At 51.6% G+C, this 27,850-nt stretch overlaps 12 protein-coding genes across 12 annotated transcripts; 4 read left to right on the forward strand and 8 right to left on the reverse strand.

Annotated features, from left to right (window-relative positions):
• Nucleotides 1-72: 72 nt before the first annotated feature.
• Nucleotides 73-3,559, reverse strand: VTN49DRAFT_282 (uncharacterized protein; the record flags this gene model as incomplete). The annotated part of the gene is made up of 6 exons (XM_069410587.1): nucleotides 73-972; nucleotides 1,025-1,311; nucleotides 1,358-1,405; nucleotides 1,455-2,428; nucleotides 2,483-3,332; nucleotides 3,400-3,559. 6 exons carry the CDS (start codon nucleotides 3,557-3,559, stop codon nucleotides 73-75), a joined length of 3,219 nt encoding a protein of 1,072 aa, XP_069271456.1.
• A 538-nt stretch (nucleotides 3,560-4,097) lies between these two features.
• Nucleotides 4,098-5,240, reverse strand: VTN49DRAFT_283 (uncharacterized protein; the record flags this gene model as incomplete). The annotated part of the gene is made up of 1 exon (XM_069410598.1): nucleotides 4,098-5,240. One exon carries the CDS (start codon nucleotides 5,238-5,240, stop codon nucleotides 4,098-4,100), a length of 1,143 nt encoding a protein of 380 aa, XP_069271457.1.
• Nucleotides 5,241-6,111: 871 nt separating this feature from the next.
• VTN49DRAFT_284 (uncharacterized protein) lies at nucleotides 6,112-10,233 on the reverse strand (the record flags this gene model as incomplete). Its single annotated transcript, XM_069410609.1, has 3 exons — nucleotides 6,112-6,528; nucleotides 6,581-9,947; nucleotides 10,007-10,233. 3 exons carry the CDS (start codon nucleotides 10,231-10,233, stop codon nucleotides 6,112-6,114), a joined length of 4,011 nt encoding a protein of 1,336 aa, XP_069271458.1.
• Nucleotides 10,234-11,031: 798 nt separating this feature from the next.
• On the forward strand, nucleotides 11,032-11,757 carry VTN49DRAFT_285 (uncharacterized protein; the record flags this gene model as incomplete). The annotated part of the gene is made up of 3 exons (XM_069410620.1): nucleotides 11,032-11,192; nucleotides 11,248-11,494; nucleotides 11,569-11,757. The coding sequence occupies 3 exons, from the start codon at nucleotides 11,032-11,034 to the stop codon at nucleotides 11,755-11,757; spliced, it is 597 nt and encodes a 198-aa protein (XP_069271459.1).
• A 327-nt stretch (nucleotides 11,758-12,084) lies between these two features.
• Nucleotides 12,085-14,000, reverse strand: VTN49DRAFT_286 (uncharacterized protein; the record flags this gene model as incomplete). Its single annotated transcript, XM_069410631.1, has 2 exons — nucleotides 12,085-13,722; nucleotides 13,773-14,000. The coding sequence occupies 2 exons, from the start codon at nucleotides 13,998-14,000 to the stop codon at nucleotides 12,085-12,087; spliced, it is 1,866 nt and encodes a 621-aa protein (XP_069271460.1).
• A 264-nt stretch (nucleotides 14,001-14,264) lies between these two features.
• Nucleotides 14,265-14,986, forward strand: VTN49DRAFT_287 (uncharacterized protein; the record flags this gene model as incomplete). The annotated part of the gene is made up of 2 exons (XM_069410642.1): nucleotides 14,265-14,313; nucleotides 14,361-14,986. 2 exons carry the CDS (start codon nucleotides 14,265-14,267, stop codon nucleotides 14,984-14,986), a joined length of 675 nt encoding a protein of 224 aa, XP_069271461.1.
• Nucleotides 14,987-15,181: 195 nt separating this feature from the next.
• On the reverse strand, nucleotides 15,182-15,887 carry VTN49DRAFT_288 (uncharacterized protein; the record flags this gene model as incomplete). Its single annotated transcript, XM_069410653.1, has 2 exons — nucleotides 15,182-15,706; nucleotides 15,831-15,887. 2 exons carry the CDS (start codon nucleotides 15,885-15,887, stop codon nucleotides 15,182-15,184), a joined length of 582 nt encoding a protein of 193 aa, XP_069271462.1.
• A 481-nt stretch (nucleotides 15,888-16,368) lies between these two features.
• On the reverse strand, nucleotides 16,369-18,966 carry VTN49DRAFT_289 (uncharacterized protein; the record flags this gene model as incomplete). The annotated part of the gene is made up of 1 exon (XM_069410664.1): nucleotides 16,369-18,966. The coding sequence occupies one exon, from the start codon at nucleotides 18,964-18,966 to the stop codon at nucleotides 16,369-16,371; it is 2,598 nt and encodes an 865-aa protein (XP_069271463.1).
• Nucleotides 18,967-19,480: 514 nt separating this feature from the next.
• Nucleotides 19,481-20,004, forward strand: VTN49DRAFT_290 (uncharacterized protein; the record flags this gene model as incomplete). Its single annotated transcript, XM_069410676.1, has 2 exons — nucleotides 19,481-19,568; nucleotides 19,625-20,004. 2 exons carry the CDS (start codon nucleotides 19,481-19,483, stop codon nucleotides 20,002-20,004), a joined length of 468 nt encoding a protein of 155 aa, XP_069271464.1.
• Nucleotides 20,005-20,585: 581 nt separating this feature from the next.
• On the reverse strand, nucleotides 20,586-21,101 carry VTN49DRAFT_291 (uncharacterized protein; the record flags this gene model as incomplete). The annotated part of the gene is made up of 1 exon (XM_069410687.1): nucleotides 20,586-21,101. One exon carries the CDS (start codon nucleotides 21,099-21,101, stop codon nucleotides 20,586-20,588), a length of 516 nt encoding a protein of 171 aa, XP_069271465.1.
• A 1,387-nt stretch (nucleotides 21,102-22,488) lies between these two features.
• Nucleotides 22,489-24,800, reverse strand: VTN49DRAFT_292 (uncharacterized protein; the record flags this gene model as incomplete). The annotated part of the gene is made up of 9 exons (XM_069410698.1): nucleotides 22,489-22,758; nucleotides 22,815-22,979; nucleotides 23,033-23,117; nucleotides 23,175-23,681; nucleotides 23,736-23,839; nucleotides 23,889-24,004; nucleotides 24,075-24,113; nucleotides 24,163-24,494; nucleotides 24,547-24,800. The coding sequence occupies 9 exons, from the start codon at nucleotides 24,798-24,800 to the stop codon at nucleotides 22,489-22,491; spliced, it is 1,872 nt and encodes a 623-aa protein (XP_069271466.1).
• Nucleotides 24,801-25,342: 542 nt separating this feature from the next.
• VTN49DRAFT_293 (uncharacterized protein) lies at nucleotides 25,343-27,609 on the forward strand (the record flags this gene model as incomplete). The annotated part of the gene is made up of 9 exons (XM_069410709.1): nucleotides 25,343-25,729; nucleotides 25,778-25,907; nucleotides 25,971-26,009; nucleotides 26,062-26,177; nucleotides 26,241-26,344; nucleotides 26,408-26,679; nucleotides 26,732-26,960; nucleotides 27,019-27,295; nucleotides 27,358-27,609. The coding sequence occupies 9 exons, from the start codon at nucleotides 25,343-25,345 to the stop codon at nucleotides 27,607-27,609; spliced, it is 1,806 nt and encodes a 601-aa protein (XP_069271467.1).
• Between the last annotated feature and the right edge of the window lie 241 nt (nucleotides 27,610-27,850).

Raw genomic sequence — 27,850 nt, forward strand, 5'->3', positions numbered from 1 at the left:
GATTAATATAACCCTAAATTAACCCCATAGATCGACAGATACCACAATCCTATCAAACCGACCAAATTTCCCTTAGAGATACCCATTATTTTGACCCTGACCTTCATTTGTACCGGTATTAGTATTTGTCGTTGTATTCGACGCGTGACCATTTTGATGATGATTGGGGTTTCCGGGATTCCCGCCCGTCGTGGATGAAGAGCCTCCAACTGGATCCTGCTGCTCGTTGAGTAGGACTTCGAGCATATCCAACTCGCCGACCATGGGACCCGTGCCGCCGAGGCCCGTGTCAACGCCCGCGGTGGCGCTGTTGAAGAATTGGTCAAGTGGCAGCGCGAACCAATCCGGTAGGCCGCCCTCGGGTACGTTGTGCGTGATGCTGGCTGGGTCGTCGGTGTTGGGGGTTGCCGTGGATGAGGCGGAAGTGTTTGCGGGGGGTGGAGAGGTTCGGTTCTCGTTGGCAGTGGTAGAGGTAGGGGAGTGGTTATTGTTGATGGTGGTGGTCGTCGCGGTGTCGTAGAAGTTGTAGTAGACGGACGGCGGAGGCGGCATGAACGAGGCTGTCGAGGCCGTGATGGTGCTCGAGTTGATGGGTTGCGCCGGGATTGACGCCAACGGGTCGTTGCCCGCGTTCGGATTGGCTTCGGAGGATGACGTCGGTGGCTGGTTCGAGTACAATGTTGTCCAAGATCGGCTGCCGCCGGCGGCGCCGCCTTCCTTGAGACGTGGGGAAGTCACCCGAGAGTTTTCTGCCGACGCCCGGTCCTGCCCGTCGCCGTCCGCGGTTCGGTCCGTCGGAGCGAACCGCAGGAACCGCGTGCGGATGTTGGTCGTCAGCAGCTCGAGGAGCCGCGAAATGGTGTTGCTGAGGTGTACATCGTCGACGACGCACGTCCGCAAGGCTTCAATGGTGCGGTCTTGTAGGTCCAGTGAGATACGGACGTCATCTTCGGTTGCTCCGAGGGTGAATGTCTGCACATTGATTAGTTCTCGGCTCCCTTTTTTTTGTGTGCGGGTTCCTTGCCTTGAGGATAAAGATCATGCCGGAAAGAATTCGGAAAAATGTCCGTACTGGACAATGCTTCAGATGATCGCCAGGTACGAGGCTCTCCAACACAGTTTGCAGAATCTTGCGCGACGCATCAACTACTTCTTGAATGTACTTTTCATTGACGCGGTACAGTTCCATAAGCACACGCAGGGAATTAATCGACGATGGATTGCCCGGCCCAGGTCGGTTTGCGGGGTCGTTGTTCATCGTAGTCCAACGCTCAACGACGGCTTGCAATGCGAGGCAGTTGACGTAGACACCTGGAATTATCAGCCAGGCTCTTCAAAAGCGAACGGCACAACTTACGGGTATATTCATATTCAATTGTCAAAATCTGCCGCATTTGCGGTCGTACTGCACTCATTAGTAAAGCACACTTATTCCCACTCCTGGAAGAACTCACATGGTGCACTGTCCAGCCGCCTCTTGAAGTCTCTTAGAGCGGGACTAAACTCGGCAATCCGTTGCTTGTACATTCCCGTCTTGATCAACTCCGATGTCTGCTCCTTGGAAGCGAACAGGAGGTGATTGCTCTGATACATGATCCATGAGATGGCCAACCAGAACTCTTGCATCTGGTCGATCGCCGCATCCGCCTCGGACGTACCGTACGGTTCGACTGGGTTGATGTCATGGCTCCATTGAGGTAGTGGCAGCATGGACGGAATCCCTAGACGGCCGCTGCTTTGTGTGACGTAGACCAGGATTAACCGACGGACACGCCGCTTGCGAGCCTGCTCGGCAACGGACTCGTTGCCAGAAGGAGCCTTGTCGTCAAAGACACCCAACTCAAAGGCCAAAGCCTGCGCGGCGCTGAGGAGCATCCATGACATGCGGTCGGCACGCCAGGTTGGCTCGAGCCATTTTTGGAATGCCACACGGCCTTCGAGTCCACTGCTTGGACCCTTCGAATCGCCTTCGTTGTCGCGCTGCGGCGGGAGCAAGGCATCGGCGTCCAGTAGCGTGTTCTCGTCATCGCCCGGCGGGAAGTGAAGATTCCGCGGATGCCAATCTGTCAGGATCAGCAACGCCTCGACTGTACCTAGCGAACGCAAATGGCCTCGATGTTGCGCCGGGTTTGAGTATGCGCGGAGATCCAATGACCGCGGCGTGCTCGTCGTGTAAGAATTACCAGCGAACTTTTCCTGACCCCAGAAGAGACGTTCGATCATGCCGCGCAAGTACGCCCAGAGCCGATCGTGGATGTAGTACCCACGAGTATGCGCTCCATCGCCTTTGGGCAGCATGTGTCGAGACGCGGTCGTCAGCATCGTCACGGCCAACACGGGTTCATCCGTCAGCAGCGTGCGATGTGTCGAGGGTGGAGAAAAGTCGGGGATGACAATCGGACTCAATGGGGCAAGGTGCTCATAGTAGCTAGCTGTGTCAGAAATAATCTTCACACGACCACACCCAGGAGGAATAACGTACTAGGCAATATACGCCATGGCTTCTTCAACCGTCAGCCATCCCGCACGTACGAACCGCAGACGCGACCAAGCTTTGACCGCATCCAAATACCCCAGGTCCTGAAGCTCCGGAGCAATGACAGATTTTTGCCGGGATTCCACCGGTTGCTGTTGTTGCTGCGATTCTGACGACGTCGAACGGGGCGGCTTCGGAGCCGCACTACGAGTGTGCTGCGACGGCGAATTCACCCCTGACATGGACTGGCCGTACGATGATGGCTGTCGCACACCATTGCCCACTCCCTGACGGTTCAGATCCTCCGTCCGGCCCGCCGCTTCGGACAGCAGATGCAGCGCATCATGGGAGTTGCTGATGGTGGGCGACAGCAGATCCGCAGCAGTCTTGTTCATCACGTGTGATCTATGCTCTAGGAATGATCTTCCCTGTGTTTGATATGATCGAGAGCTACTTCTGACGTCGGAATATAGAGGTGATGGCGACGGATGGGCGGAGAATTGATCCTTCCCCGGTGTCTGGGAGGTAGGCTTGTAGGATGACGCTGATGGAGGCGGCGGCGGCGGCGGCCACTGCGACGTTGTTGCACTCGGATTCACCGTTGCAGTCGGCGGCGAATTGTCGGCTCCGTAGGGCGCACGGCGGGGGTCGTTGCTATAAGGCGAGTCCTGCGAACTACTACCGTCGGCACCGTCGTTGTAGACGACCTCGCCGACCATCATCCGCTTGTCGCGGCGCAGGCTCTCGTCGACCTCCCGATCCGTCGGCTTGCGCTTGCGCCGGGTCGCGGAAAATTCGCATCGCTTGCTTTCACGTCGACAGCGGACGCATGGAGGAGGACGGGGGTTATCGACGCCTACAATCGCATCAGCCTATCCTCGAATTATCCCATTTTTTACACGTAATGTTAGATATAGCCATACTGCCCAAATCGCATTTGACCTTGCGCTTGCGACATGGATCACAGGCCTGGTAACCCCGACGATGCTGGGGCGGCGCAGGCGACTCCGGTCTAGGAGCAGGAGTGCCGCCGCTATCGGCGTAACCAGGCCTGGGAGCCAGTCCACTCCGAGGCTCCATCATTTATTAAAACGGATTAGGTATCGTGATCGCCTCCCGTCGGGGCAAGACAATGATTAGAGCGGGTTGCTTAGGGCTTGGGGGGCAGCGAGAAGAGCCGAAGCAAAGCGAGCGGCCAGATCGAACTAATCCAGACTGCGGGTCCGCTCATGCGCCGAGCTCGGTGCCACTCATCGCGCAGTGGTGTGATGCCGATCCGATGGCGTATGGCAAAAAACTGAATGCGACAGGCAAAAAGCTGGGTGAAATCGGCAGGCCGAAGTGCGACACAGCGCCAGCCCGATGCTCTCGGGGGTGTGTTCAATCTAAAGGTTAGTTCGGTTAAATGCGGGGTTTCCGTCCGGGGCTTGGCTGATTAGATAAGCTAGGAACGGGGTCTAAGAACTCCGCATTGTATGCCTCAGGCATCAATTATGTACATTGCATGAGATGATAAGCCGATGAGGAAACTAGAATGATCGTCGAGAGAACATAACACATGGGTATAATCAACATCGCCATCATACAAGAATTGTACACTAGTTTAGCGAAATCGCATTATTCAGTTGCTCGTTGGATAAACCATTTGCTCAGGCACGGCATATGGTCGCATCATGGTTGACACCGCCATTTGGGCGGTTTCTGCGCGCGTCTCTTCGCGGATCCGAATCTCGCGCTCGTCGCGAATTAGTGTGCAGCAAGTGCAGTAGGTCGCATGTAAGCAGTCCGTCACGATATCGCCCTCGATATCGTATGCCTTGCGGGTCCTTGTATGCTGGATCGTGGCGAGCAGCCATTGGCACCCGCACAGCAGCGCCATGGCAACACAAGACCCATTGCATTTCTCGTAGCCAAGCAGGTTTGTGGGATCTTCCCGTCGGGATTTGCGAGCGAGTCGGTACTGCGTTCGACCGTAGAGCATACACGGACAGGCAAGTCCCAAACAGCACGTGCCGGGGTTAGGGGAGCAGTCGCAGAGCCCCGAGCTCCAGGTGCCTCCTTGAATCACCAGGTCAGGATGGGTAACCTGACCCGGGACATGGTCCGGGAAGGGTCCCAAAGATTGGCGGTTGTTGGGTTGATTCCCGCTCTGATTTGTCCGCGTTCGTCCCATTCCCATTGTCGGCCGTCGCGTCGCTTGCAGCGGGTTGATGTCCGGCTGTATTGAGATGGGCTGAATATTAGTCGGAGGAGCGGATGGCCTCGATTGTTCCTTATTATCCAACGGTGGTGAAGATGATTGCGACGGCGGCAATGGCTGCTGGAGCGGCGGCTGCGAGTTCCCCGTTGGCTCGAGTCGCGGCGACCCTTGCCGGTGGACATATGGCGCTGAGAATGCTGGATGCTGAGCTGTCAAATCGAGCGAACTGTGTGACCCGGCGGTGATGATGGACTGCTGTCGGAGCTGTCGTGCCAGCTCGATCTCTCGCGCGACCGGGTCAACGGCTTTCTCTGGGTCCATGCTCGTAGGACGCTCATTATTGGCTTTGTTGTCTGCAGGACCTCCGGCCTTGTTGCCATCGCCGTCGGCGTCACGGTTGTCAGTCGTCGTCGTCATCGTCGCCAACGTTGTCGTCGGCATCGGCGGTAATTCATCTCGCGATCCCCCTTCGAACTCGATCGGCGTCTGCACATAGGAATAGGCATTTTGCGCGCGGGCGGCTGTGTCCACCCGCGGCTGCGGGGGTCCAGCGTTCGTAGGCATGGCTCCGTGGTGCCAGCTTGCCGAGGGTGGCACACGCGATGGGCTTCTTGTAGCCGTCGCTACTCCTAAAAGTGGAGGACTTCGTCGCCCCAATCTATCAGTTCAAACGATTATGGCCAGAGAGGGCGAAAAGTGACAAGTAGAGACAAGATGGTCTGATAGATTGCCGGTTCCTCCCCCCGAAAGGTCACTATCCGTTCGCCCCCCAGAACGGATATGACACCCTTTTTCCTCTCCGAGCTTCGCAAGATCAACCGACACTGCGAACACCATGCTCTCCGCAGCTCTGATTTGACAACGCACCCCTGTTTAGGTTATATAGTCCCCGCAAGGGCCCCATACCCGTTAGGGTGTCTTATTGATAATTTGATCCGATACGCCCGGGGAGGGAGGTTAAAAAAGAAAAACGGCCAGAGGAACCGACGGGCCAAAGGTTGTGGGTTTGTGACAATTCAAGGGCCCCCGCTGCAGAACATGCAGGGATTCTCGGACGCGCCCTCCCCGATGTGAAGCCAAGAGACGGTGATCGAGCGGTGCATGTCGCTATCCGCTACTATCGCCGGGCTCTGGCCAATCACATTGCCAGATCACCCAGCAAACACAGCCCGCTGTGACGAGGCACAGAGACGGAGGGTACATCGTCTAAGACTCGAAAATGGTCTCAAACAAAGAGAATGTCATTTTGACAATGATGCTTACACACAATCTTTCAGTTCTACTGTTTCTAATATGAAGCCGACGGCTGTCAGCCTTGTGGTGATAAGACAACAATTTTTTCCTAATTAGGGAAAGATAACCATACTCACGTGATAGTTCACGTGACGCTAGCAACCCTATTTGCTCGAATCGTCATGCAGAGAAGGGGAAGGACTTATGCTTCTGCCTCCAAACTGCGGAGTTGCGCCCCAAAGTTCGCTCGAATCCATTCAATATACGACTTCCATCGCAAATGATCGCCGCTTGCTTCCGCATTAGGGAACGCCTTGATCAGCTCCCGGCTGATCTTCAGAACACCTAGCGAGGCTTCTTGGGCCTTCTCGAGCTCCTGCTTGACCGCACTTTCCTTTGGCTTGAAGGACAGCACCACGCGGTAGCGGTCTGAGAGATTGTCAAGCTGACGAGTGGTCTCTTCCGGAGCCAGAGTAATGAGCTTCGCTGTCATCAGGTTGCAGAGAGTCCGGATATCCTGCTCGTCCTCGATACCAGCCAGAATCCGATCGTAGAACTCGCTCACATTGATTCGAGAGAATGCAGAATCGAGACAGGCGTACAGGGTTTCGTAGGCGCTCTGTAATGACGGTCAGCCTTGCAGAAAGCAGTCAGCGGAGACAAGGACCTACCTTGCGAAGCTCCAGGCCATCGTCGACCTTGTGCTTAAACGGGCCCATTTGCACCTCTCGGATCAGCTCCGGCTTGACATGGGTATCGCCCATAACGGCCGGAAGCAGTTCATGGAGGTACGGGTGAATTACCTCCATCTTATTGTGGATCGCCGAATTTAATGTCGTCAACGCTAGTCGGTGGTTACCCAAATCGCGGTCGCTGAGCATGGTCACCAGCATTGGAACGATAAGCGGACGCAAGACATTGTTATAAGAGCTGCTCGAGTCAGACAACGTGTAGCGGAACGCTGATATCACGGTCCCGCGGACGGTCGTGTTGTCACTGGACAAGTACTCCTGAAGACGTGGTACATATGTCGCTGGGTCAATGAGTGTCAGGCGACCGATGCATTCCGCTCCGACCACACGGTTGTCCTCGTCCTCGGACGCGGTCAAGAGGATCTGCCAGAGTTTGGTCGCAAACGGCTCAACATCCTTGCGAACGAGGTCCGCATGCTGTAAGAGTTCTTTGATCGAGTGTAGGAGAAGATAGTTAGAAGACGTAGACTTGCCTAGTCCTTCGAGAATAACGGGCATATAGACACTGAGATTGCTGGCGGCCGCATTGCCAAGCGCCGCGGCAGCCGCTAGGCGCACCCGATCGGACTTCGAATCAAAGTTTGAGATGAACAAGTCCGGCTTAAGTGGGCTATCAGCACCCATACGCAGACAAACTTCGCCAAGAATGGCCAGTGCCAGACACTTGCGCTGGCTGTCTTGCGCGGTGCGCAGTTCGGTTAGGAAGTCATCCATCTTGACTCCCAGGTTTGGCCCACCGTGAACCAGCAACGTTCCAATGGCCCTACCTACGACGGACGATTCCCCGTTGATGCCAACATCCCGCAGAAAACGCGCCATCAGATCTGCACCGGCGCCTTGCTCTCCAATCACCTTAACAAGGAGAAGGAGCGCTTTCAGTGCCGTACCCACTAATGGAGCAGCGACGACATTGCAGAGGGCCACATTGAGCTTCTCGTTTACTAGCTCCGACGCATTACCGGGAATTATCTTGGCCAAAATGATAAGCGCCGGACCTAGCAGAGTCAAGTCCTCGGGGGCAATGAGTGGCAGCAGGAAGTTTTCCAAGTTCACCAGCGCCTTGCTGTCGTAGTGTGCTCGCGTGATAGGGTTCATTGCCAAACTTCGAAGCGTTTCTAGGCAGGCACCACGCAACGTGCGATCGGACTTGCGAAGCTGAGCACCGAGTTCGGCAGTCACGTCACTGATCCAGGCAGGAGTAATGTCATCTTCGCTCGCAGCCAGAACGGCAACATCATCGACAGCGCGGGCCGCCGCCAGTCGAGTAGTTTCATTGCGAAGGCGATCCACCAAAAGAGACAAGCCCTGAAACCGGTGATCTGCGGACAAGAATTTGCGGCCTCCCTCTCCGGAAGTGCGTGCTAGCAAAACGCCAAAGACATGGAGACCTCTCTGACGAACCTCGAGGTCGGTACTAGTGTCACGGACTCGCGAGACAATTACACTGTACAGCTTCTCCAGCTGATGGCCCAGGTTATCGGATTCGTTTGCTGGAACTCGAGGCGGTGTTAGAGCCTTGACAATATGCTCAACCGCACCCAGAGCTTCACTAGCCACCTTATAGTTTCGATCATCGACTAAAGACGCCACGCCAGGTATCAGCGCAATGAGGAACGGCAATAGGGTGTTCGAGACGTGAGTTTCAGCAATGGCGCTGATGAGGCTTAGCGTCTCGATCTGCAGAGTGCCCGTGCTGACGGCAGCGCCGGCTGTGACGGTCGCACCAGATCCAGAAGCCTTTAGAGCATCCACAATGGGATCTTCAATCTGCTGGAGAAAATCGGTCAACCCTCCATAACGCGACAATGCAAGGGTTTTGAGCAGCGTAATGGCGGCTTGCTTCAGGGGGATAGCAGCTCGCTTCCACATTCTGACCAGACTCTGTACAATTGAAGGAATCAGACGCGTTAGTTCTGCTTGGGCACCGGAGTCTGGTGTAGCGGGCTGGATGATGGGAGAGCTAATGGCAGAGGTGGTGCCCATGCTCGGTTCAAAGTCGAGAGTCCCAGCAAAACTATCTTGGCGTCTTCTCTTCCGAGAATTCTTTGAGCCTCCCACGGGCTCATGGTAACCGTTGAGAGCGACAACGGTCGAGCCTTCACTTGTCTTTCGAATCAGCGCCGTAAGGGCGATCACCACTTCAAGCTTTACGCTCTCTTCCCGTTCTTTGTTGATTCGAGATATCAATACCGGCGCTACAACCTGATATAGCGTCCCATCCTCCAGTAATCGTCCACTGCCGTAGGTCAGGACAACAGTGTGCAGCAACTTGGCTGCGCATCGCCGGACCTTCCAGCTCATGTCATCCACATCGCTGTAGCCTCCTTCCTCCTCAAAGTCCTCAAACTCATCGTCTCCATCTTCAGGCTCCTCGGTCGCGCCATCGTCACTTCCTTCATCTTGCGTGCCTCCCATTTCCTCATCCTCTTCGATGGCGACGTTCGGGTCATGCTTCAGACAACGGAGAGCGGCATGAACCGAATCCATCAGGAACGGCTGCATTTGCTGGCTGCATGTGGACAGAAGCGTTTCGAGCGTCACCAAAGCCGTTTCCCGGAGCTCGTCCGCCTGAGGATCGTATTCACCGCTCTCGGATTCGTCATCGCGAAGCTCATCCATCTCCTGCTCACTCAGAGCGGAGAGCACAAAAGGAGCCAATGTCTTCAGATACGGCCCGAACTTGGCAGGTGTGGCCCTTCCGAGGCTTCCGACCGTTGCAATGAGATGGCGGCGTTTGTTTACCGTCAGATGTGAAGAGCGGAAACTCTCAATGAGGTTGGAGACGAATGCACTGAGCTGGGCATCTTTGAAATGCACGACTAGCGCAGACAGGGCCACGAGAGCTCGTTTCGTAACGACCGTGCCCGCAGTGTCATTCTCAATGATCGCCATGACCGACTGCTGCAAGGCCGACACTTCAGATTCCTTCAAGAGAGGGCCGAAGCAATTCACCAGCTCAATGAGAACGTCAATTGCATCCGCGCTAAAGCCCTTCACCGGATCCTTCTCCAGCATGCCCTTGGTGGCAGAACCCGGCCGACCGCCCTGCGACGGTGTTTGTCCGGTAAGGCGAGGGATGAGGACATTGGAGATGGCGCCCACAGCTGCAGATGTTTCTTGGGACGATGCGACTCCAGTTTGCGGAGACGGCAATGACTTGACAATCATCCGTAGGGCCGTGTTAGGCACCGAGGTATCAATCGTGGTTGAGGACGTCAAATCGGCCAGGCGCTCGAGGAGGGGCGACAGGCCACTGACCGGCAGCCGCAATGCAAAAGGACCTATACTAAAAATCTTGTCAGATGAGCCTTCTTTCCGCTGGAGCTTGAGCGAGTGGCGCGGTACCATTTCAGCGCCTGATTCTGCACCTCTCCATTCTGGTCGTCCAGCGCCGACAGCAGGGTGTCGGCCAGCTTCTTGGCGGTTGCGGAGTCATGCGTGAGAAATGCCGAACCCGGACTGGTGAGAATGCCAAAGAGATCATTCAGCGACATGTACCGGATATCTGGATCCGGGTCGCTGACTTTGACCAGCAGCGAGTTGACAGTATGATAGGACGGCTGGCCCGCCATGGTTGAAGTAAGCACCGCAGCCCTGCCGCGTGCTCTTGGGAGATGGGCCTCAAGGGATCACAATGGAGTGACAGCAACGTCTCTCTCGAGAAGTTTCTGGCCAGAGAGAAGAGAACTGAGGTCGACCGGAGAAGCTGGCGGCCACCAGCGATGATGAACACGAAGGTGGACGTGGGGTACCAAATACTGTAAATAAGCTTCCATGCTAGGAATAGATGACCTTTGCTGAGCCGTGCTTACTAATACCTCACTGAAGCTTCAGCCGCATGCAACTATCGTCAACTGTCATAGCAGTCAACCTCCATACCGTTGGCAAGCTCAAGGCTTTAGTCCCAAAGCTCCAAGCATGCAAAGAGTGAAAAGGCCGTTAGATGGTATAAGAGAACAGTTGAGAATTCCTTGATTTGAGCCATTGATGTCACCGGGTTCACTCTGAATTGCCGGAGCAGCTTCTTCACTTGAAACGCGATGACATCATGCTCCATCGAGAGGTCTAAGTAGCTGGAAAGCGTCATCAGAACAGCAGATTACCAGCAGCGATCTATCGCTACACGTTTTGAAAAGGTCCTCATAAGGTCCGGATCACATTCGTAGTGCTATAGACATCCCTTTCTGTCATCAAATATTTGTTGGTGGTGATTACGTGATCAAGCAATCATCTGATGACCTGATCGTCATCGGCGCATGCAGCTTGGCGGATAAATTATCCAATTCACTGAGATCAACCTCCATTGATCCGTTTCCTACTGAGATTCTCGTCCCATAATCTTCCGTAAAGCGGTCAATTGCTTCATCAACATGTCTCTTTTGCGATTCCATTCTTCCTCGGTCCTCCGATCGATCAGAACTGCAACTCAGCGGGTGGGAGCTCTCCGCACGGGAACAGCGGCCCGTGTTGTCACTCGCCGCACCTATGCCACGGGTGCTACTGGGCCCAAGAGCGGCAGCGACCTGCCATGGTATGTTCCATGTCTTGTCTGATGGTAAAGGATGGGAATTGAGATGACATTGTAGGCTTCTTGCCTCCGCAACGTTTACAATTCCCGCTGCTTACTACCTGTATAAGTCGGGTCCGCCGGAGACCGAGCACGGTGGAGGTCCGCATCGTCCAGTAGTCAGCGATCATGGAACAGTGCCGTCGGATGAGAAGGAGGACGACGTTGCGGAAAAGGCCCAGGAAGATGCCGCTCCTGCAGAGCAGGCTGCAGAGCAACCGGCTGACACGGCAGAGGAGGGTGAAAAGCCCTCTGAATATGATCCGGTATGAGCAATCACTGTTTTCTACGAATGAAGGCAAAGAAACAATGCATGGGACTAACGCGAGCTTGCCAACAGGGCAAAGCACAGCGGGCTCCTAAGGGTCCTGGAGAATTCTCCGGCGCAACATCCGCAAAGCAACAGGGAGTCAGCAACACGGAGACGAAGCATCCAGAACTCGATGCTCCGGGCAAGTCTGTGAAGGGAGAGGGCGAGACGGAGTCGGCGAAGCTCAAGGGAACCGTGTCGACGGAGCGACCTCAATGAGCAGGACCACCATGTATCAATATCCATGATGTACATGATGGCAATGTGGCCCCTTTTTACTCTCTGTCGTGGTTACTTGATTTCATGCCGTCGATTCGTTTACTTTTTCCGCCTTTGACACGATAACTCTATACATTAGAATCATATAGGATCATGAAGCAGTCACCGGAAGTCCAACGGTCATAGCGTGCCGGCCAATGCCCAGGTTAGATGCCCAGGCATAGATAGGAAAGTGACAATGCCAGCCTGCCAGTTTTTTTTTGATTATAGCGGCCGCTGTAGCTATTTTTGCTATGTACATCCCGACTTCCATACTGTAAAACACCCTCATCGTGCCCTACTCCCGAGCGGTGACACATCTGCTGCGAGATCAAGCTCGCTCGCACCATCATCGTAATCCTCCTCACTCAAAGCCTGATCCAAGCCTACATGAACCGCTGGAGAGAATAAGGGACTGGTGGCAATCCGCGGCCTGCTCTTGAAGACACTAGCGTAGTCTGCGTCATCGGAGAAGAGCTTATCGCGAGGCGTGGATGCGCCAGACCGTGATGGCGGTTCCGGTGGTGGTTCTGTTTGTTTAGAAGGGGTTTCAAATGGATTGGCTGGGTATGATTGTCTTGATCCTGATGACTTCCGTGATGAAGATGTTTTGCGCGTCTGGGCCTTCGATTGCGGCTGGAGGAGGGACATTGACTGTCGAGTTCGTTCGACAAGTGTCGCTGGTCGAATTTGGGAGGAGTTTTGGGGCAGCGGTGGGCCATCTGGATCTGGAGATAGCCGATCAGGTTGATCAATGTCAGCCGCTGCAGGCAGTTTTGGATCATCAGGAGAGTGCTGATGATCGGAATGTGTTTGTGTAGTGTCAAACTCCGGAGATTGACGTGGCTCATGGTCTGCACTTGTCACTGTAATTCCAGGGGAGGGGGATAGCATGCGCCGCTCCTCATCTGTGATGGGCGCAAGAGTAGATGTAGTTTTGGGGCGCTCCACGTGAGAAGAGTCGTCAACGCGCCGAGGAGGAAACCGTGGTTGCATGTTAGCAGTCACACGTCTGCCTTTTACTTCGGCCAAGGCGTCTTCCAAGGACGTAAGGATTGCTTGATGCTCGTGCATCAGGTCCTGCGTCTCTGTCGCCTGGCGAACTGTCTTGGATAAGCTGGCCACGGTCATGGACTGATGATCTCTGAACGTGAGGGCGTTTGCATTTGCAGGGCTTTGTGGACCTTCATTACGCTCATTTGCATCCCTTTCTCTGTCCAACGATGCTTTGAACTCCTTCAATCTCTTCGCACGGGCTTTCTGGCAGGTAACCCGATGTTCCAGGTCTAGAAGCAGATCTGTGTTCGTTGCTTTTGTAAGGACATCAATGTTTCCCTGCCTCGCACATTTCCGCGCAAGTTCAAAGGGCATCTCGAGAAAGCCGTCTGCGGCACTCGGCGATCCACCATCCAGTAGGGTATCTGCCCAGGTCTGACTCCCAAACCAATTCGTTTTGACTTCTTGAACCAACTTCTCTGGATGCGGAGTCTCTTCGGCCAGCTCCTTTCGATTTCTCGCACGTGCAGACAACGCATCCGCCTTGGCGCTCAGGAGATCTGAGAAACGAGAGTAGCCCTCCCGTATCTGCGCTCCTCTCCGTGTCCGACTGTTTAATGCAGACATATGTGCCAGCGTCAGGGGTCCGAGCATGGCAACCTCATTAGGCGCCAACTCTGTTGCCAGTGCGAGTTTCATCTCCGGCCCGTGCCGTCTCTGTGACACGACTTTGCGCAGAACGATTGTCGAGAAGGTGGCCAGCAGCTCCTCGAACTTGTCTCCCTTGCAATCGTCCAGCATTGTCTTGCGGAGTATTGCCTCACGTCCCAGATCTCCATTTTTCTTCAATTCCGAGAGCGCTCGGAAGAGAGCCGCTCGAAGGTTAACCGATTGCAAAAACTCCAATGGGGGAAAGAACGGGCGCAATTTCTGGGCGAGTCAGCGACACCAGGCCGATGGGAACGCATGTTGGAATATACATTCTTGGTGCCCTCCGGATCCCAAAGCGCAAAGAGGTGGTACAATGCCCATTCCACGCCTTTAATCCGTTGTCGTTGAGCTTGTTGACCGCCTGAGAAGAGCTGGCTGGAGAGTCCAGGCCAGTCAGGTTGTTGATCGAGTTTCAGAAGGCGCAGGTTTCGTAGAAAGATTGTAACGGAAGAAGAAACGGGCCATTGCGGTGAGGCCAGCGGACGAGATGACTGCATTGAGCTCATACTATGTGGTTGAAGATCCCGTTCCACTTGCCGTTCACAATGTGATGCTCATGGGAGGATGCCGATGCGAACAGAGGCTGTTTGCACTGTTTGCACTCTTCTTATCAAACGTATCAATAAGAGATCAGTTTCTCAACAAATTCCGCTCTGCAGTCAACATAAAATTCCCACGTATCGACAGTGTCCGCCACTGTCGCGTGGGTTGTCTCTCTCTGATATTCACTGTTGTCTGGATTACAGCGCGCCGAGGTCACAATGGGCTCCAATGGAACCCTTCCCGAGTCCTCTTGGACTCCCCAAACAGGTAGGGAATCGCGACCGCCACTTGAGAAAGACGTCTGACCGCAACAGTCCTCTCTACATTATCATCTCCAATCGAAGAGTCTTCGTCTTCACCAATTCCGTTTTTTCATCTCCTAGAGCGACTCAAGACAACCAAACGTGAAGGATGGCGGCGTTTCGGTCTCTATTCTGCAGAATCGATAGCTGATCACATGTACCGCATGGCAATCATCACGATGCTGGCGCCCCCGTCTCTTGCATCCCGATTAAACATTCCACACTGCACCAAGATGGCTCTGATTCACGACATGGCAGAGTCCCTCGTGGGAGATATTACCCCGGTTGACACACTGGTGCCCAAGGCGGAGAAAGCGCGGCGCGAGGCGGCAACCATGGACTACATCGAGCAATCGCTGCTGAAACATGTCCCGGGAGGAGCGTTATCGGGAAGCGAGATCCGGCGGGTGTTCCAAGAATACGAGGACAATGAGACTCTTGAGGCCAAGTTTGTGCATGATGTGGACAAGTTCGAGCTGCTGTTGCAGATGGTTGAGTACGAGCGCACCCATGGCAAGGATTTATCTGAATTTTCGCATGTTGCATCGCGTATCCAGCTGCCCGAGGTGCAGGAATGGGCGGCGGCGGTGCTCAAGGAACGGGAAGAGTTTTGGAAATCCAAGACAAATTCATCCTGACTTGGGATACGGCTTGCAAGAGAACATAGGGCCAGGCGTTTGGCGTGCTTTTTCCCTAATATCCATGTCTTTCTGCCGATAGACGGCGGTGTCACCGTGCTTTATGGCATATCCGTTTGATTGATACCAAGCCGAACCTTGACAGCTCTATGAGATGTTCCCATGCAATGTAAGCCTCGGAATCGTAAGGCCTTCCTAATCATCACTTTCCTTCGCCATCTCCTTCGCCAGCATCCTCGCTTCTTCCTCCATCTCCTCCAAGCTCCTTGGTTTCCTATCCTCATTATCAACAGCCGGAAACCCCGCCCTTCGCCGCCCAGTGCCAGCACTTGTACTACCATTACTACTATTTGTCTTCAACAGCTCGCGCTGAACACGCCCAATGTCCCCTTCTTCACCATCCAGCATCGAATAAATGGCATCTGTGCCCCCATACTGATCCAAGTCCGCCTTGCGGCGCGGAATGATATGCGTATGGACATGCGGCACGCTCTGACCCGCATCGACGCCGTCCTGGATGGCGATGTTGAGGCTCGTCGCACCGTAGACCCGTTCAATCATCCGCGACACTTTACGCACCGTCAGAAACAAGTCCGTCGTTTCGGCCGGTGTGAGGTCCGCAACGCGCGGGACGACGCGGTTCGGGCATACGAGGACATGGCCTGGGAGAATTGGCTTGAGGTTCACGAGAGCAAAGGAGAGAGAGCTTTGGTAAAAGACCTGTTCAGTTCATTTGACGGTCGCGCTTTTGTTAGAATCGGGGAATACGTGAGCAGGAATGGGCAGAGGGAAAGAAAGAAAATCGTAGAACTGACTAGGTAAGGGTATTGGAGAGAGGAATTACTTGCGAGGTCACCACAAATGGCCCGAAATAGACGGGCGCTTTTGCTAATGTTGCCATGGGTTCGTGTTCTTGCGGGGTTGACTCCGGCTCCTGCAAATATGTGTTCGATGAGGACAGAATGCACGAGGTGGTTTAGAAGTCGGTGACGACAGGCACGGCCGATCAGGCCGATGTTGAACGAGCAAGTAATCCGTTCCTGGTAAGTTAGGTACTACTCCGTAACGTATCCGAAATGGGTAGGACTATTCTCACAGGGTAGAAAGTAATTCTTACTTTCTGGATGCCCTGTGAGGGTTTCCGAATACTCATGGCAGCAACACTAAATCCGATTAGGGATATATTACAAATTGGGACTAGTGCCCTGTGAAAATAGTCCTACCAATCCGAAATACAGACTATGCACTCCCATATATTTTACCCTAACCCTAACCCTGTAGGAGCGATGCAGACCATTGTCTTTCAAATGCCAGCCGAAAAGAACAATTACCCTTCTTGAATAATTCGTTCTATTATATACAAGCGACTGTGGCCATCCAAACTATTGTGCCCATCGTCGTCGGCGTGAAGATTGCTGGGTCGCTTTTTCACCGTCTCGCAGAGCTTCTGCTTGACTGGAGGGCGCCTCAGGATCTCTTTCAGATGGTGCTTTAAAGCTCTGGTTCTTATCATGATGTTCAACAATCAGGTTGTGGTCGTCATCATCATCCTCTCCCGGTAGCAGAAATCCACCACCCTGGTCGACTTCATTTTGATCAGGATCGGATTCTTCATCGTGCTCTTGAGAACGGCTCTGTGCTGCTCGACTCGGCTGTGCTGGTCTTGCAAATGGGTTATGCGTCTCCGCGTCACCATCCATCCCGTACTCGGCCTGCACCCGTTGCATAATCCGAAGGCCCATAATAAATTTCCGCCACGTTTGCAGGATTTGTTTCTCCTTTTGCAGTCTTTCCTTCTCCCTTTTGGCCCGCTGTTCCGCCCGCCAAGCGTCTAACACCAATCCTCCGTTCTCCTCCGCAACCACAACGCCCTGGATCACTGGAACGGCCATCTTGCTTCCGAATTCGAACCCAACCACGGCTTCTGCATAGTCAATACCTAATTTCTTGCATATCCGTGCCGTACCACCGTAAGGGATGTGCACTGCGCCCTTGGGCACCATACTGGGGACAAAACAATCGATATTTCCATATTCGTTTTTCGGGATCACGCCATTGACGATGGGCGGCGGGATAATCCACTCCGTTTGATATCGAGCGTAGAGCCCCTGCAATGGCCTCTCTCCCGTCTCCCGCTCAACCTCGTCCACTTCGCGTTGGCGCAACAAGGTCACGGCGCGTATTGGAACACGTTTCAGAGGTTGCTCGCCTGGTTTCGGTCGGCGCCCTTCCTTGTGCCAGCTCTCTGCCGACATACACTTGACAACATCAGAACGTCGATACACGTTCTCTTCTTTGGCGTTGGCACCTCGACCAGACACAAAGGTTCTCACAGGCTGTGCTCCAGGTAGTAGGGCTTCATCTCGCCGCAGAAATCGCTCCAAAACAAACTCGGTGGATGCCCGGAGACTTTGAAGTGTATCGCCTTCTTTCTTTGTGACCTTTCGCTCCGGCTGATTAGGGACAAGATCTTTTGCATCTTCCACGTCGTCAACTGCGGTTCGCTTATCATCCGGACGCATATACCCGCGCATCGTCATGCGGAACCAATCATAGTCAAAAGTTGTAGTCCGGTTGCCAGAAACTGTCCTCGTAACCCGCTCAACGGGTAATCGAAAACCTTTCGTTTTTCCAGGCCAAGTCCTTCTCCTCAAATATCGTGTAGTTACATCCTTGGCCGTCCCGTCTGCAGAGTGTGCAACAACGTAGGCGATGATCTGCTTCGCTTTCTCCGCTCTGGCACCCCTCGGTTCGAATGCTGCGACATGTTCCGGAGTGGTTGCCACCGAATTCGGCAAAACAAGTGGATCAACAGGGATGACTTCATGTGTTATGGGAGACACGGCTTCAGCCCAATAAATGGGGAACGGAAGGTCCCAGTCATACTTCGCGCGCTTGGACTGCTGCACGGATGCGTCATCGTCATCTTCATCTTCACTGCTGGAGGAAATGTTGTCTGATTTCTGAGGCTGTTTGTGATCTGACGTGTCGACTTCAGCCTTTGTCCACCCAAACCCTAGCGGTTGAAGATTGCTCACGAGACGGGCTTCGATTCCCAATGCACGCAACAGCGCTGTAAACAACTGCGCGCCGAGGTCGCGAGACCCTTGACGCTTCTCGGCTAGAGAGCGTAGTTCCTCTCGATTTCTGATCCTTTCCCCATGAAGCTCGGGATTATGTTCACCATTCTTGAAAGAGGAAACTATATCGTCAACGACATGGAGTGGACGATAACCATGCTTGCGTAGCCCAGGGGCCGTGATTTTGAAATTCTTCTTCCAGTATGCCACCAGGATCCTCAACAGAGATAGAATAGGGTCACCTCTGCTCATATCCGGCTGCCCAGGTTCAAGGCGGGTCGCGTTTTCCCCCCATTCATGGCGCGCCTTGCGCTTCTTTTTCTTCGACTTCTTGTCCGGAACTTCTTCTGGTGGCGGGGGATCCAGAGCTGATGCAACACGCCACCTCTGGACTTCCTTCTTGATTCCGTCTGGTAATTGGCTAAGAAGAATCTCGTGCAGCTTCTTATCATTCATCCAGGCGTTGCGCAGTGCGTTGTGGAAAAGCAGGCACTGGATATGAACACGATGCGTATTGATACGGATTTCGCGTTCAATCTTCGAAGGGCCCTTCTTGCTATCCAGGAGACTCGTGGTCGGAACACCTGCATTAGGGTCAAGAGTCAATTCCAAGTCCTGAACTGGTGTAGCACCGGTGGAGACACCCTTCGACGGTGATGTCTCCATCGCATCTTCCCAGTCAACGCCATCCTCATCATCATTTTCGCTGGTTTCGTGCCCCTGAGATACGACGACCCTTTCTCCGACGTTGTCATCTTCGGAGCTGCTGCAAGTCTCGCTGGAGAAATCGCTGCATTCGTTCACCTCTTCAACTTCCGGCTGAGTTGCCGGACGTTTTGGTAAACGCTCTTGCCGGTCCTGAGGAGACGGAGATCGTTTTCGAGGAATGTAGGGAGGCATTGCGCTCGCCTAACACTTTCCAACATAAGGAAATGGGTCGAGACCTGTTCATAATGAGCATAAATGGTAGCTATGGCGCGGCCGATAAGATAAGGGGCTCCTTTTGCACGTGACGTGTAAATATCGTAATGATACAGTACATCCCACCGTCTCTTTTAATACGACTATATACGAAAATTCGATAAATTATCACCACGTGGCCGGTCATGTGATTTGCTCTCGCAAGCTTGATCAGTTGAGCAACATCTGTGTTGAGCCAGGACAAAAAGAGCTCGAAAAACAACTTTTTTGGTCTTGATGAGAGAATCCTATTGACGAATCGCTACCCTGCGTAGGTTGTAGGCGTTGTATACCGAAGCAATCCAGCAGCAAACCCTTATCTATATACTGATAATCCAATTGGTCTGTCTTATCGATAAGCAGAGAAGCACGTCATAGCGGGGCCTTCTCGCCGTTTGTCCATCAACTTCAGCTTTGATGACTTTCTTCGACTGACCGTTCACAATTTGTAACTATGGCGGACGCAGTCAAGCGTTTCTTTTCTTCTCCTCGTTTTGCGGTGGCTGGGGCCAGCAATGACCCTCGCAAGTTTGGCTACAAGAGTGCGTCACAGCTGCCATGGACATTAGAAAAAAGAAGGATTCTGACGAAATTCCAGTCCTAGCCTGGTATCACCAACACTCGCTGCCAGTGACCCCCATTAATCCACGGGCAGATAAGATCAACCTGTCCTCGACAGAATACCAGGCCGTCGCATCCCCCTCGGCGCTTCAAGAACCGGAAAACACATCTCTGTCGCTTGTGACGCCGCCACCCGTGTCATTGGAGGTTTTGAAGGACGCACACTCTGTCGGGATCAGGGCAGTATGGTTGCAACCTGGCACGTACGATAATGCAGTGCTGGACTATGCTCGAAAGAACTTCGAGGCTGCCATTGGTGGCGAGGGCGGTGCTGGAAGTGAGGGTTGGTGCGTGCTGGTTGACGGAGAGAGGGGACTGGAGTCTGCGGGACGTGCATGGACGGCACAAAAACTGTAGAGAAGTGAAATCCGCTGGATTAAAGAGTGGGCCATGAAGCTTTGCACTGATGGAAATCTCAGTGAAGATGTAAATGAATTCCGCGATATCTTCATATTGCATTTTGGTTTGACAAAAAGGCACATGGAGACCATTCTCCTCCATATACCGTCCATTGCCAATTTAAATCATTGTGTAGCCCACTTTCTTTCACTTTGAAGAATTCGTGAGACTGTACAAATTCATTTTCTTGTTGACGAAAATGAATGGCATTTTAATACTAGAAGTCGATATAACAATACACACAAGAAAAATGACAAGCAAACACGTTCACATCTGTTCACGATCGAAATAAACATGCTTTTGATCTCTCTCTGAGCAGCAGTCACGATGCTGCAGAGAAATACGCCCAAGGAACGTGCTCATTGTCCCGTCACAGCTCCACCTGAAGACTGGTCAGCAAAAAGTGTGCATAAATAATTTAAAGAAAAGCAACAGGATCTGAGGGACTACCGGAAAGTCCAAGCCACTCAGGGGCGCTTTGATGTGCAGACTTACCAAGCTCACGCTTTTCGACAGCACTGTCTTCTGACTGGCGGGATTCACTGAGCATTGTCGCTGGCAGCGGCGAGGGCCTGGCTGGCAATCTCACTGTTAATGGTGTCGGCGAATTGACTTACGACATCGCTCAAGGGGCCAAGCTGGTCAGCAGCGATTTCAGATAAGCTCTCCACGCCGATTACAGCATCATCAAACAGGGAATTCGGGTCAGGTAGGCCCCATTCTCCAGACCCGGTTAATGTTTCCCAAACGTTTTGTATCACTGGATCCTCCGCTTCAAGGTCGACTAACTCTGCCCTTTCGTCATCCCGCTTGTCCAGGATATTTTTCGTTTCGCCAAGGTCGCCTCCATGTAGGTGTCCGGATTCTTGCTTTCCCCCGTTCGCCTGTTTTACAGGGCTTGCAATTTTGCTAGGGTCATCGTCCTTCTCAAGAGCGGGAAGCGTCTTGACTGGGCCATTGCCTTCGTTCTCGTCTTTCATCATTCTGTGCTCCTTGTATTCCTTCTCTTCTTTCTTCTTTCCGTGCTCCCCGAATTCCTTCTTTTTTTCCCCCATTGCAGCCTCCCTCGCCCTGGAGATTTGTTAGCCATTCTCTCGAACCATGTCAAGTTTGAAGGTTCGCGATTGCACGGCAATTGTACCTCTTTCCCGCCAATAGATAATACCTTACCAGCGAAGGCACACACCGCACTTTTGAGAGCTTCAACACCGGGCTCTACCATAGTTTCAAAATTCTCAGACCCCAGAGAGTCGGGTAGTGGAATGTCCATGTCTTGGCCGCGATGCTTGCACTTTCCAACATCGACCGATTATTGCTTGTTAGCAAGTCCTGCAATCAGTGCTCTGGAATGACCGCCGTCACGTACCTCTCTCGTCCCGGCCGACCTAAGATTGGTAGGCACCGCTATTGTGCCTGAAAGCAAGAGTGCGAAAATCGATCCGAGGATTTTGTTGACAGGCGCCATTGCAATGAGCGGTAACTGACAGAAGATTGAGTTACTAGGATAGGATTCAGTAGGAAAGGATTGACTACTGATGAAAGTAATAATGAATCGAGCTTCAGAGGTAAATCAAGAGATATTTATCCTTCGAGACGCTGCCCTCGGCCAGCATGTCAATGAATATCCCTACGTTCCTTTAAGTTTATATGCTGCGGCATGTAATTTTCTCTTAACGAAATGATTATTCAACTCGGATTTCTGCAGCGGTTGAATGTGTGGAAAACCGTGGAATGGAATCCATAGCAATCAGAGACCCCTGGATTGAGCGATCAAATCTTCACAGCTCGATTCTGAACAAGATTATCTAAGTTAAATCTGTAAGGGACAGATTCATCAATGTCAATTTTGAGCAGGATCCGTCGAGAGAAGAATGATAGAACTAATTTCCTGACTATCTGGCTGTCAGCGCCTGAATTCGACCTTCGAACCCTTGCAACTATATGTACGGTACTCTGTAGGCAAAATTGATTCGCTCGTCAGGCCTGCAGTTAACTTACCATAGTCATGTAAATCGTGATTAATCTGTCCCGAAGCCAGTTGAACTATTATCCAATGAGAGCTGCAAATATTGCTTAGTAATAAGTACGTACTATTATTTACGGATTAGTGTCGTCGCCATTCCAGGTTCAAAACTCGAGTCTCGAAAATTGCTTTGAAAGTTTACGATAGAAGAGAATTTTCGCTGTAACCAACGTTAGTTAACTGCAGAGTGCAGAATAGTTCGTAACCCTAAACATCTACCCTTGTAGTACGGGGGTTGTCGCAGTTTTGAACAATTCATATTGCAATCAAAATTCGTAAGTGGAAGCTATTGCTGAGATGGCAGATTTATGCTCATTATCACGACCTTGCACTCCGTATCGAGTACCTATGAGCACTTCATGAATTTCTCGCTAATCATTGATGCTGGAGTATGTGGTTGTTACTATGCTTCTAGCCATTCAAACGCCGTCATCCATCTGGATAAGCTCAAACAATAGTCCTTCGTATGGTCTCAAGATCAACGGATCCGTCACTTGGTCACCCTGCTTGACGTAGTTGGAGAGTAGAAGTCTCATTTCGCTCGGTCGAAACCCTTTATCCTTGCATGGCCAGGTTACAGCGCCTGGTGAAAAGTTGAGAATGGTCAGATAGCGCGAGTTTCGATACTCTCGCAAAAATGCAAAAGTGTCCTTATTGTCGAGATCAAGCATTTTCACAGACCCCCTTAACTATCCAGAAAATTAGTTTTTCGAGGCGTAGATATGATCCGTGAAGCGTGACATACCAACGTCGGATGTGATCTTCGCATTCTTATCAAACTTTGATAGAACGCCAATACAGAGTTGTCATCTTCACGTTGTCGACTGACGCACCAGTCTCCACTGTCAGGGATCGGCGGGAGCCACGGCTTTGCTGATTCGGAAAAGCCAACATTGTGCGTAGCGTTCCACTAAATTGGAATTCAACAAATTATCTACGAAATTAGAACACAAAGCGACTTACAGGAAGGGGAACGCGGGTGTTATCGCGCCCTTTTTGCATAATTGCTCTCTTCGCATCATCGATTTTTGCTTCGTCCTTTCGAGCTCTGTAGTGGCGTTGTGAGTGGCTCGTCTTTGCGGTAGTAACTAAGTACCTCACTTACGAATTCCAAAACAGAATGGTTTCGATATCCTGATTCATGTCTTCGGAGAAAGACTCTGGATTGATCATGCCCAGTTCTTGGCCTTGATAAATCAGCGGAGTCCCTCTCAGAGTGAACAGCCACATGGCCAACATCTTTGCGCAAAATCCTCGAAATCGAGGCGTAGAGGTGGTGAAACGTGATATGCCTCGCGGCTGGTCGTGATTTTCCATCCACAAGGTCATCCAACCCCCACAGCGCAGCATCTTGTCTTGCCAGTCGTGCAGGATGTATTTCAACTCTGGCAGTTCCCACTCACGGAGCAGCCACTTGTCGCCATCATGGCAGTCGAGTTCGACGTGTTGAAATTGAATGAGGAGATTTAATTCTGGTCGCGGTTTGTACTTGGAGATGTAATCCACCGCCTGGTTTGAGGTGATTCCGCATGACATCTCGCCAATAGTGACAATATCATACTGAGAAAACACCTGCTCGTGGAGTTCTTGCAAATACTTGTGGACCTTTGGACTTCAAGTTAAAGTTAGACAGAAACGGCATTTGAACTGAAAGCCACAACCTTACCCATTTGCGAAGAAACAGTTTGCTCTTTGCACTTCTGCTTCCGGGTTCACAATTGGAGCATTTGGGAAGCCTTCAGCTTTTGAAACCAAATTGATACAGTCTAGCTAGAAATATATTTAGAAGATATGTTTAGATTTATCTGGCTTTACTCACTCGGAATCCATCGATACCTCGCTTGAGCCACCAGTGCAGCATGTCGTATAATGCGTGGCGTGCCTCTTCATTGTCCCAGTTAATATCCGCTTGTGTTTCTCCAAAAATATGCATATCTGCACGGAAGTAACGGGTCAGTAATTCCATGCACTAGTCGTTGGTGAATTTCTGGGCAATGCTGCTTACAATATTCCCCAGCTACTTCGTCAAAAGTCCAGGCAGACCCTACAGACAATACTCAGCATTGTCAACCTATGTCATAGAGTCTACTCACCTCCGAATGCACTCTCCCAGTTATTAGGCGGCTGACGCTTCCCGCTGGGGTCTTCCTTTCCTGGATGCCAGATATACCAGTCTCGCTTTGGACCATTTGGACTTTGCCGACTCGACCGAGATGTTTGAAACCATTCATGCTTTTTGACCGGCGATGGTGAGGTTCTTTTCAGTAAAACGTTAATTCCTGATCTTACCTCTGTCGATGTGTGGTTCAACGCTATATCAAGAATGATCTTGAGTCCCTTCTGGTGTGTGGCCTCGATTAGGCGGTCTACATCTTCGAGTGTCCCGTATGTGCTGTTTATCTTGGTATAATCTCTGATATCGTACCTGATACAATGCCTATTAGATACGCAAAACTTGTGATATGAGTCGTCCATACCCCATGTCATGCATTGGCGAGTCAAAAATTGGAGATAGCCAAACAACATCTACACCAAGCTCAACGAGATAATCCAAGTTGTCAATCAGGCCCTGGATATCCCCAACTCCGTCATCGTTGGCATCTTTGAAACTTTGCACGAGAACTTGATACACGGTCGCTGATTGCCACCATGAAAGATCGTCTTCAGCAGCGTTATGCCCTGCGGCCTGCGCAGCAAGAGCCCCTTCTCGGACATCTGGGGGACAATCCATTCTTCACTTTAGCCATTGGGTAGTCAAAGTAATATCATGTTATCTTGTTTAGTTTCACTATTGAAGAAATGTACGCGAGCTTTCTGTTTGGTGTGCTAAATGGGTCCTCGACCTGCGTTTGGTTCCTCGGAAGTATATACCGACTGCCATTGTGGAAAGAAATTTCGGCGATTGGTGCCACCTCCTCTTGAAGTCATGTTTATGATAATCAGAATGATGAGCGAATACCAATATATATGCGGGATCCAATTCCGTGAGATAGAGAACCGAACAACAAAGCGATTTGGGACTACGGAGATTCATCATCGCTACGTCTTCAATTCATCCGGTACTGTCATTTATACCTGTCTGAACTCGTCAGTGTTCCATGTTTCATTTGGCTCGATGTCCCAATGAAGGTGATAATCTGCTCCAGATTCATTGAAAGTCAATTTCTCCAGTTGAGGACCCGGGCAAGGCGCTTCAGTGCTCTTCTGCCACTATATCAGAGCACGCTCCAATTTCCACAACAGAACCAGTTGTTCGCAAACTATTCTACGATCATGGCGCAGGAGAGAAGGAAGCCGAACGTCAGGGGAATCAACCCCTATATGCCGTCGATTATGGACTTTGACCGCGTATGGTGGCGGGAAAGCATAATCTATCAGATATACGTACAGTCTTTCCAAGATAGCAACAACGACGGCATCGGAGATCTCCGCGGAATTATTAAGCGCCTGGACTATCTCAAAAAGCTTGGGGTTGATATGCTATGGTTGACACCAATCTACGAATCCCCAATGGAGGATCAGGGTTACGATATAGCAAATTACACATCCATCAATAAGTTGTTTGGAAACATGGATGATTGGGATGCACTTTGCGAGGAAATTCATATGCGCGATATGAAAATCATGATGGACATGGTTTTCAATCATACAAGCTCCCAGGTGAGATAGCCATAGCTATGGATTTAGAGTCCGCCTAATTTAAAACAGCATCCATGGTTCCTGGAATCAAAGAAAAGCAAAGACTCGCCCAAAAGAGATTGGTATTTCTGGAGGAAAGGAAAGATTGGGAAAAACGGAGAGAAGTTACCTCCCAATAACTGGGAAAGTCTATTCGGAGGTCAGCTAGCAGAAATATTTATCTTGATCAAAGAGCGGTTGCTAAAATATCAACAACACTTAGGCCCGGCATGGACTTATGATGAAGCGACAGACGAGTGGTGTACGTATGTGTGCCGGATATTTCATGTCTGAAGCTTATGAAGTTTTGAAAGATTTGCATCTCTTTTCGTCATCACAACCGGATCTGAACTGGGACACACCAGCTGTCCGAGACGCTGTGTGCGAAGTAATTCGGTTCTGGGGAGATCGAGGGACTGATGGCTTTCGGGTATGTTGACCGTTGGAGTGACTTGAGAAGCTTAGCCAAGGAACTAACTGGTTCCGATCAAAGTTCGATGTCATCAATCTCATCTCGAAACCACCAGATCTTCCAGACGCTCCAATCGTCAACCCTGATCAATATGAGCAGCCAGCAGTGCCACTATTTACGAATGGGTAAGGTGGAAAGACATTGGGAAACCCTCATATAAACCCGAATACTGACGCACGCTTCCTTAGGCCGAATGTTCACAAGTATGTCAATCAAATCAACCGAGAAGCCCTAAGCCTGTACAACTGCTGCTCTGTTGGCGAGATGCCTTGCGGGGTGTCCGAACTCCAGGCTAGTGAATATGTTGGAAAGGACCGACGCGAACTCTCCATGGTTTTCCAATTCGATCACATGGGCCTCGATGCGGAAAAAGGAAATAAGTGGAATATTCGCAAGTTCTCGATCCCGGAATTGGGTCGGGTGATGCGTGTTTGGCAACAGCATATGCTCGGAAATCATGGTGAGTGCTCATCGCCATCGGCCTCGTGATATCTTGCCGACAGTGGACATAGGATGGAATTCCTTGTACATCGAAAACCATGATCAGCCTCGCTGTGTATCAAGGTTCGGTACAGAAAACCCAAGATATCGCGCCGCGTGCGCGAAACTTCTCGCAACATTTCTCTTGACTATGCGCGGTACTGTCTATATCTTCCAAGGCCAGGAGCTAGGAATGCCACATCCTGAGGGCTGGAAAATCGAGGACTATAGCGACGTTGAGACCCATCAGTATTACAAAGCGTAAGCTCTGTTCCATCTCGTGTTCTCTCTGGAGAGGTCCCTGAATTGACAATCCCAGTGAATACGAACGACGAAAGAAAGAGGCCGGTGGCGGTGAGCCGGACATGTCAGACGTGATGTACTCAATTCAGAAGAAGAGCCGCGACAATGTTCGAACGCCCATGCATTGGGACACCAGCCCTAACTGTGGATTCACTGGACCCGGAGTGAAACCGTGGTTGAGAATGAACAGCACATATGCGGACATCAATGTATACATCCAGGAGAAGGACTCGGACTCTGTGCTGAATTATTACCGGAAACTTATTCAAGTGCGAAAGCAACATCCATTGATGGTGAGTTTCTCCAGTTGTCTCCCGCAAGAGCGTCAGAGATTTGCTGACCACTCATCTCTCAGTTCTACGGAGCCTTTATGCAACTCAATCCCTACCATGAGCAAATCCTTGCGTTCCTCCGAGCCCAGGGTCCGTTCCGAACGCTGGTTGTCTGTAATTTCTCCGACGACCCAGCTGTTTTTGAGATCCCGAATGAGATTGACATCGACATGGCGGTTCTTGTGATTGCGAATTACGAAGTCTGCGAAAACAAACTGGAATACACCACTAATTTGCGCCCGTGGGAGGCAAGGGTGTATACATTACGGAACTAATGATGTTGGAAAAAAAAAAAACCCCTGAAATAAGCAGGCCACAAGGTTTGAGCTAGGGCTGCCAGCAGCGAAGTGGACTGGGGATTCGATGAAATGGACATGGGATTCGACGTAATTCTCGTGTCCTGTCAAATTCAATGCCAAGAGCACATTGCGGATTACTAATCACATTCCGAACCATACCATTTTAGGGGCACTACGGAGTAAATACTCCGTACGCATGCCATTTCCTATTTGGAGC

The sequence above is a fragment of the Thermomyces lanuginosus genome, assembly GCF_041956635.1.
Source record: "Thermomyces lanuginosus strain ATCC 200065 unplaced genomic scaffold VTN49scaffold_15, whole genome shotgun sequence".
In the NCBI taxonomy this organism is placed as follows: Eukaryota; Fungi; Ascomycota; class Eurotiomycetes; order Eurotiales; family Trichocomaceae; genus Thermomyces; species Thermomyces lanuginosus.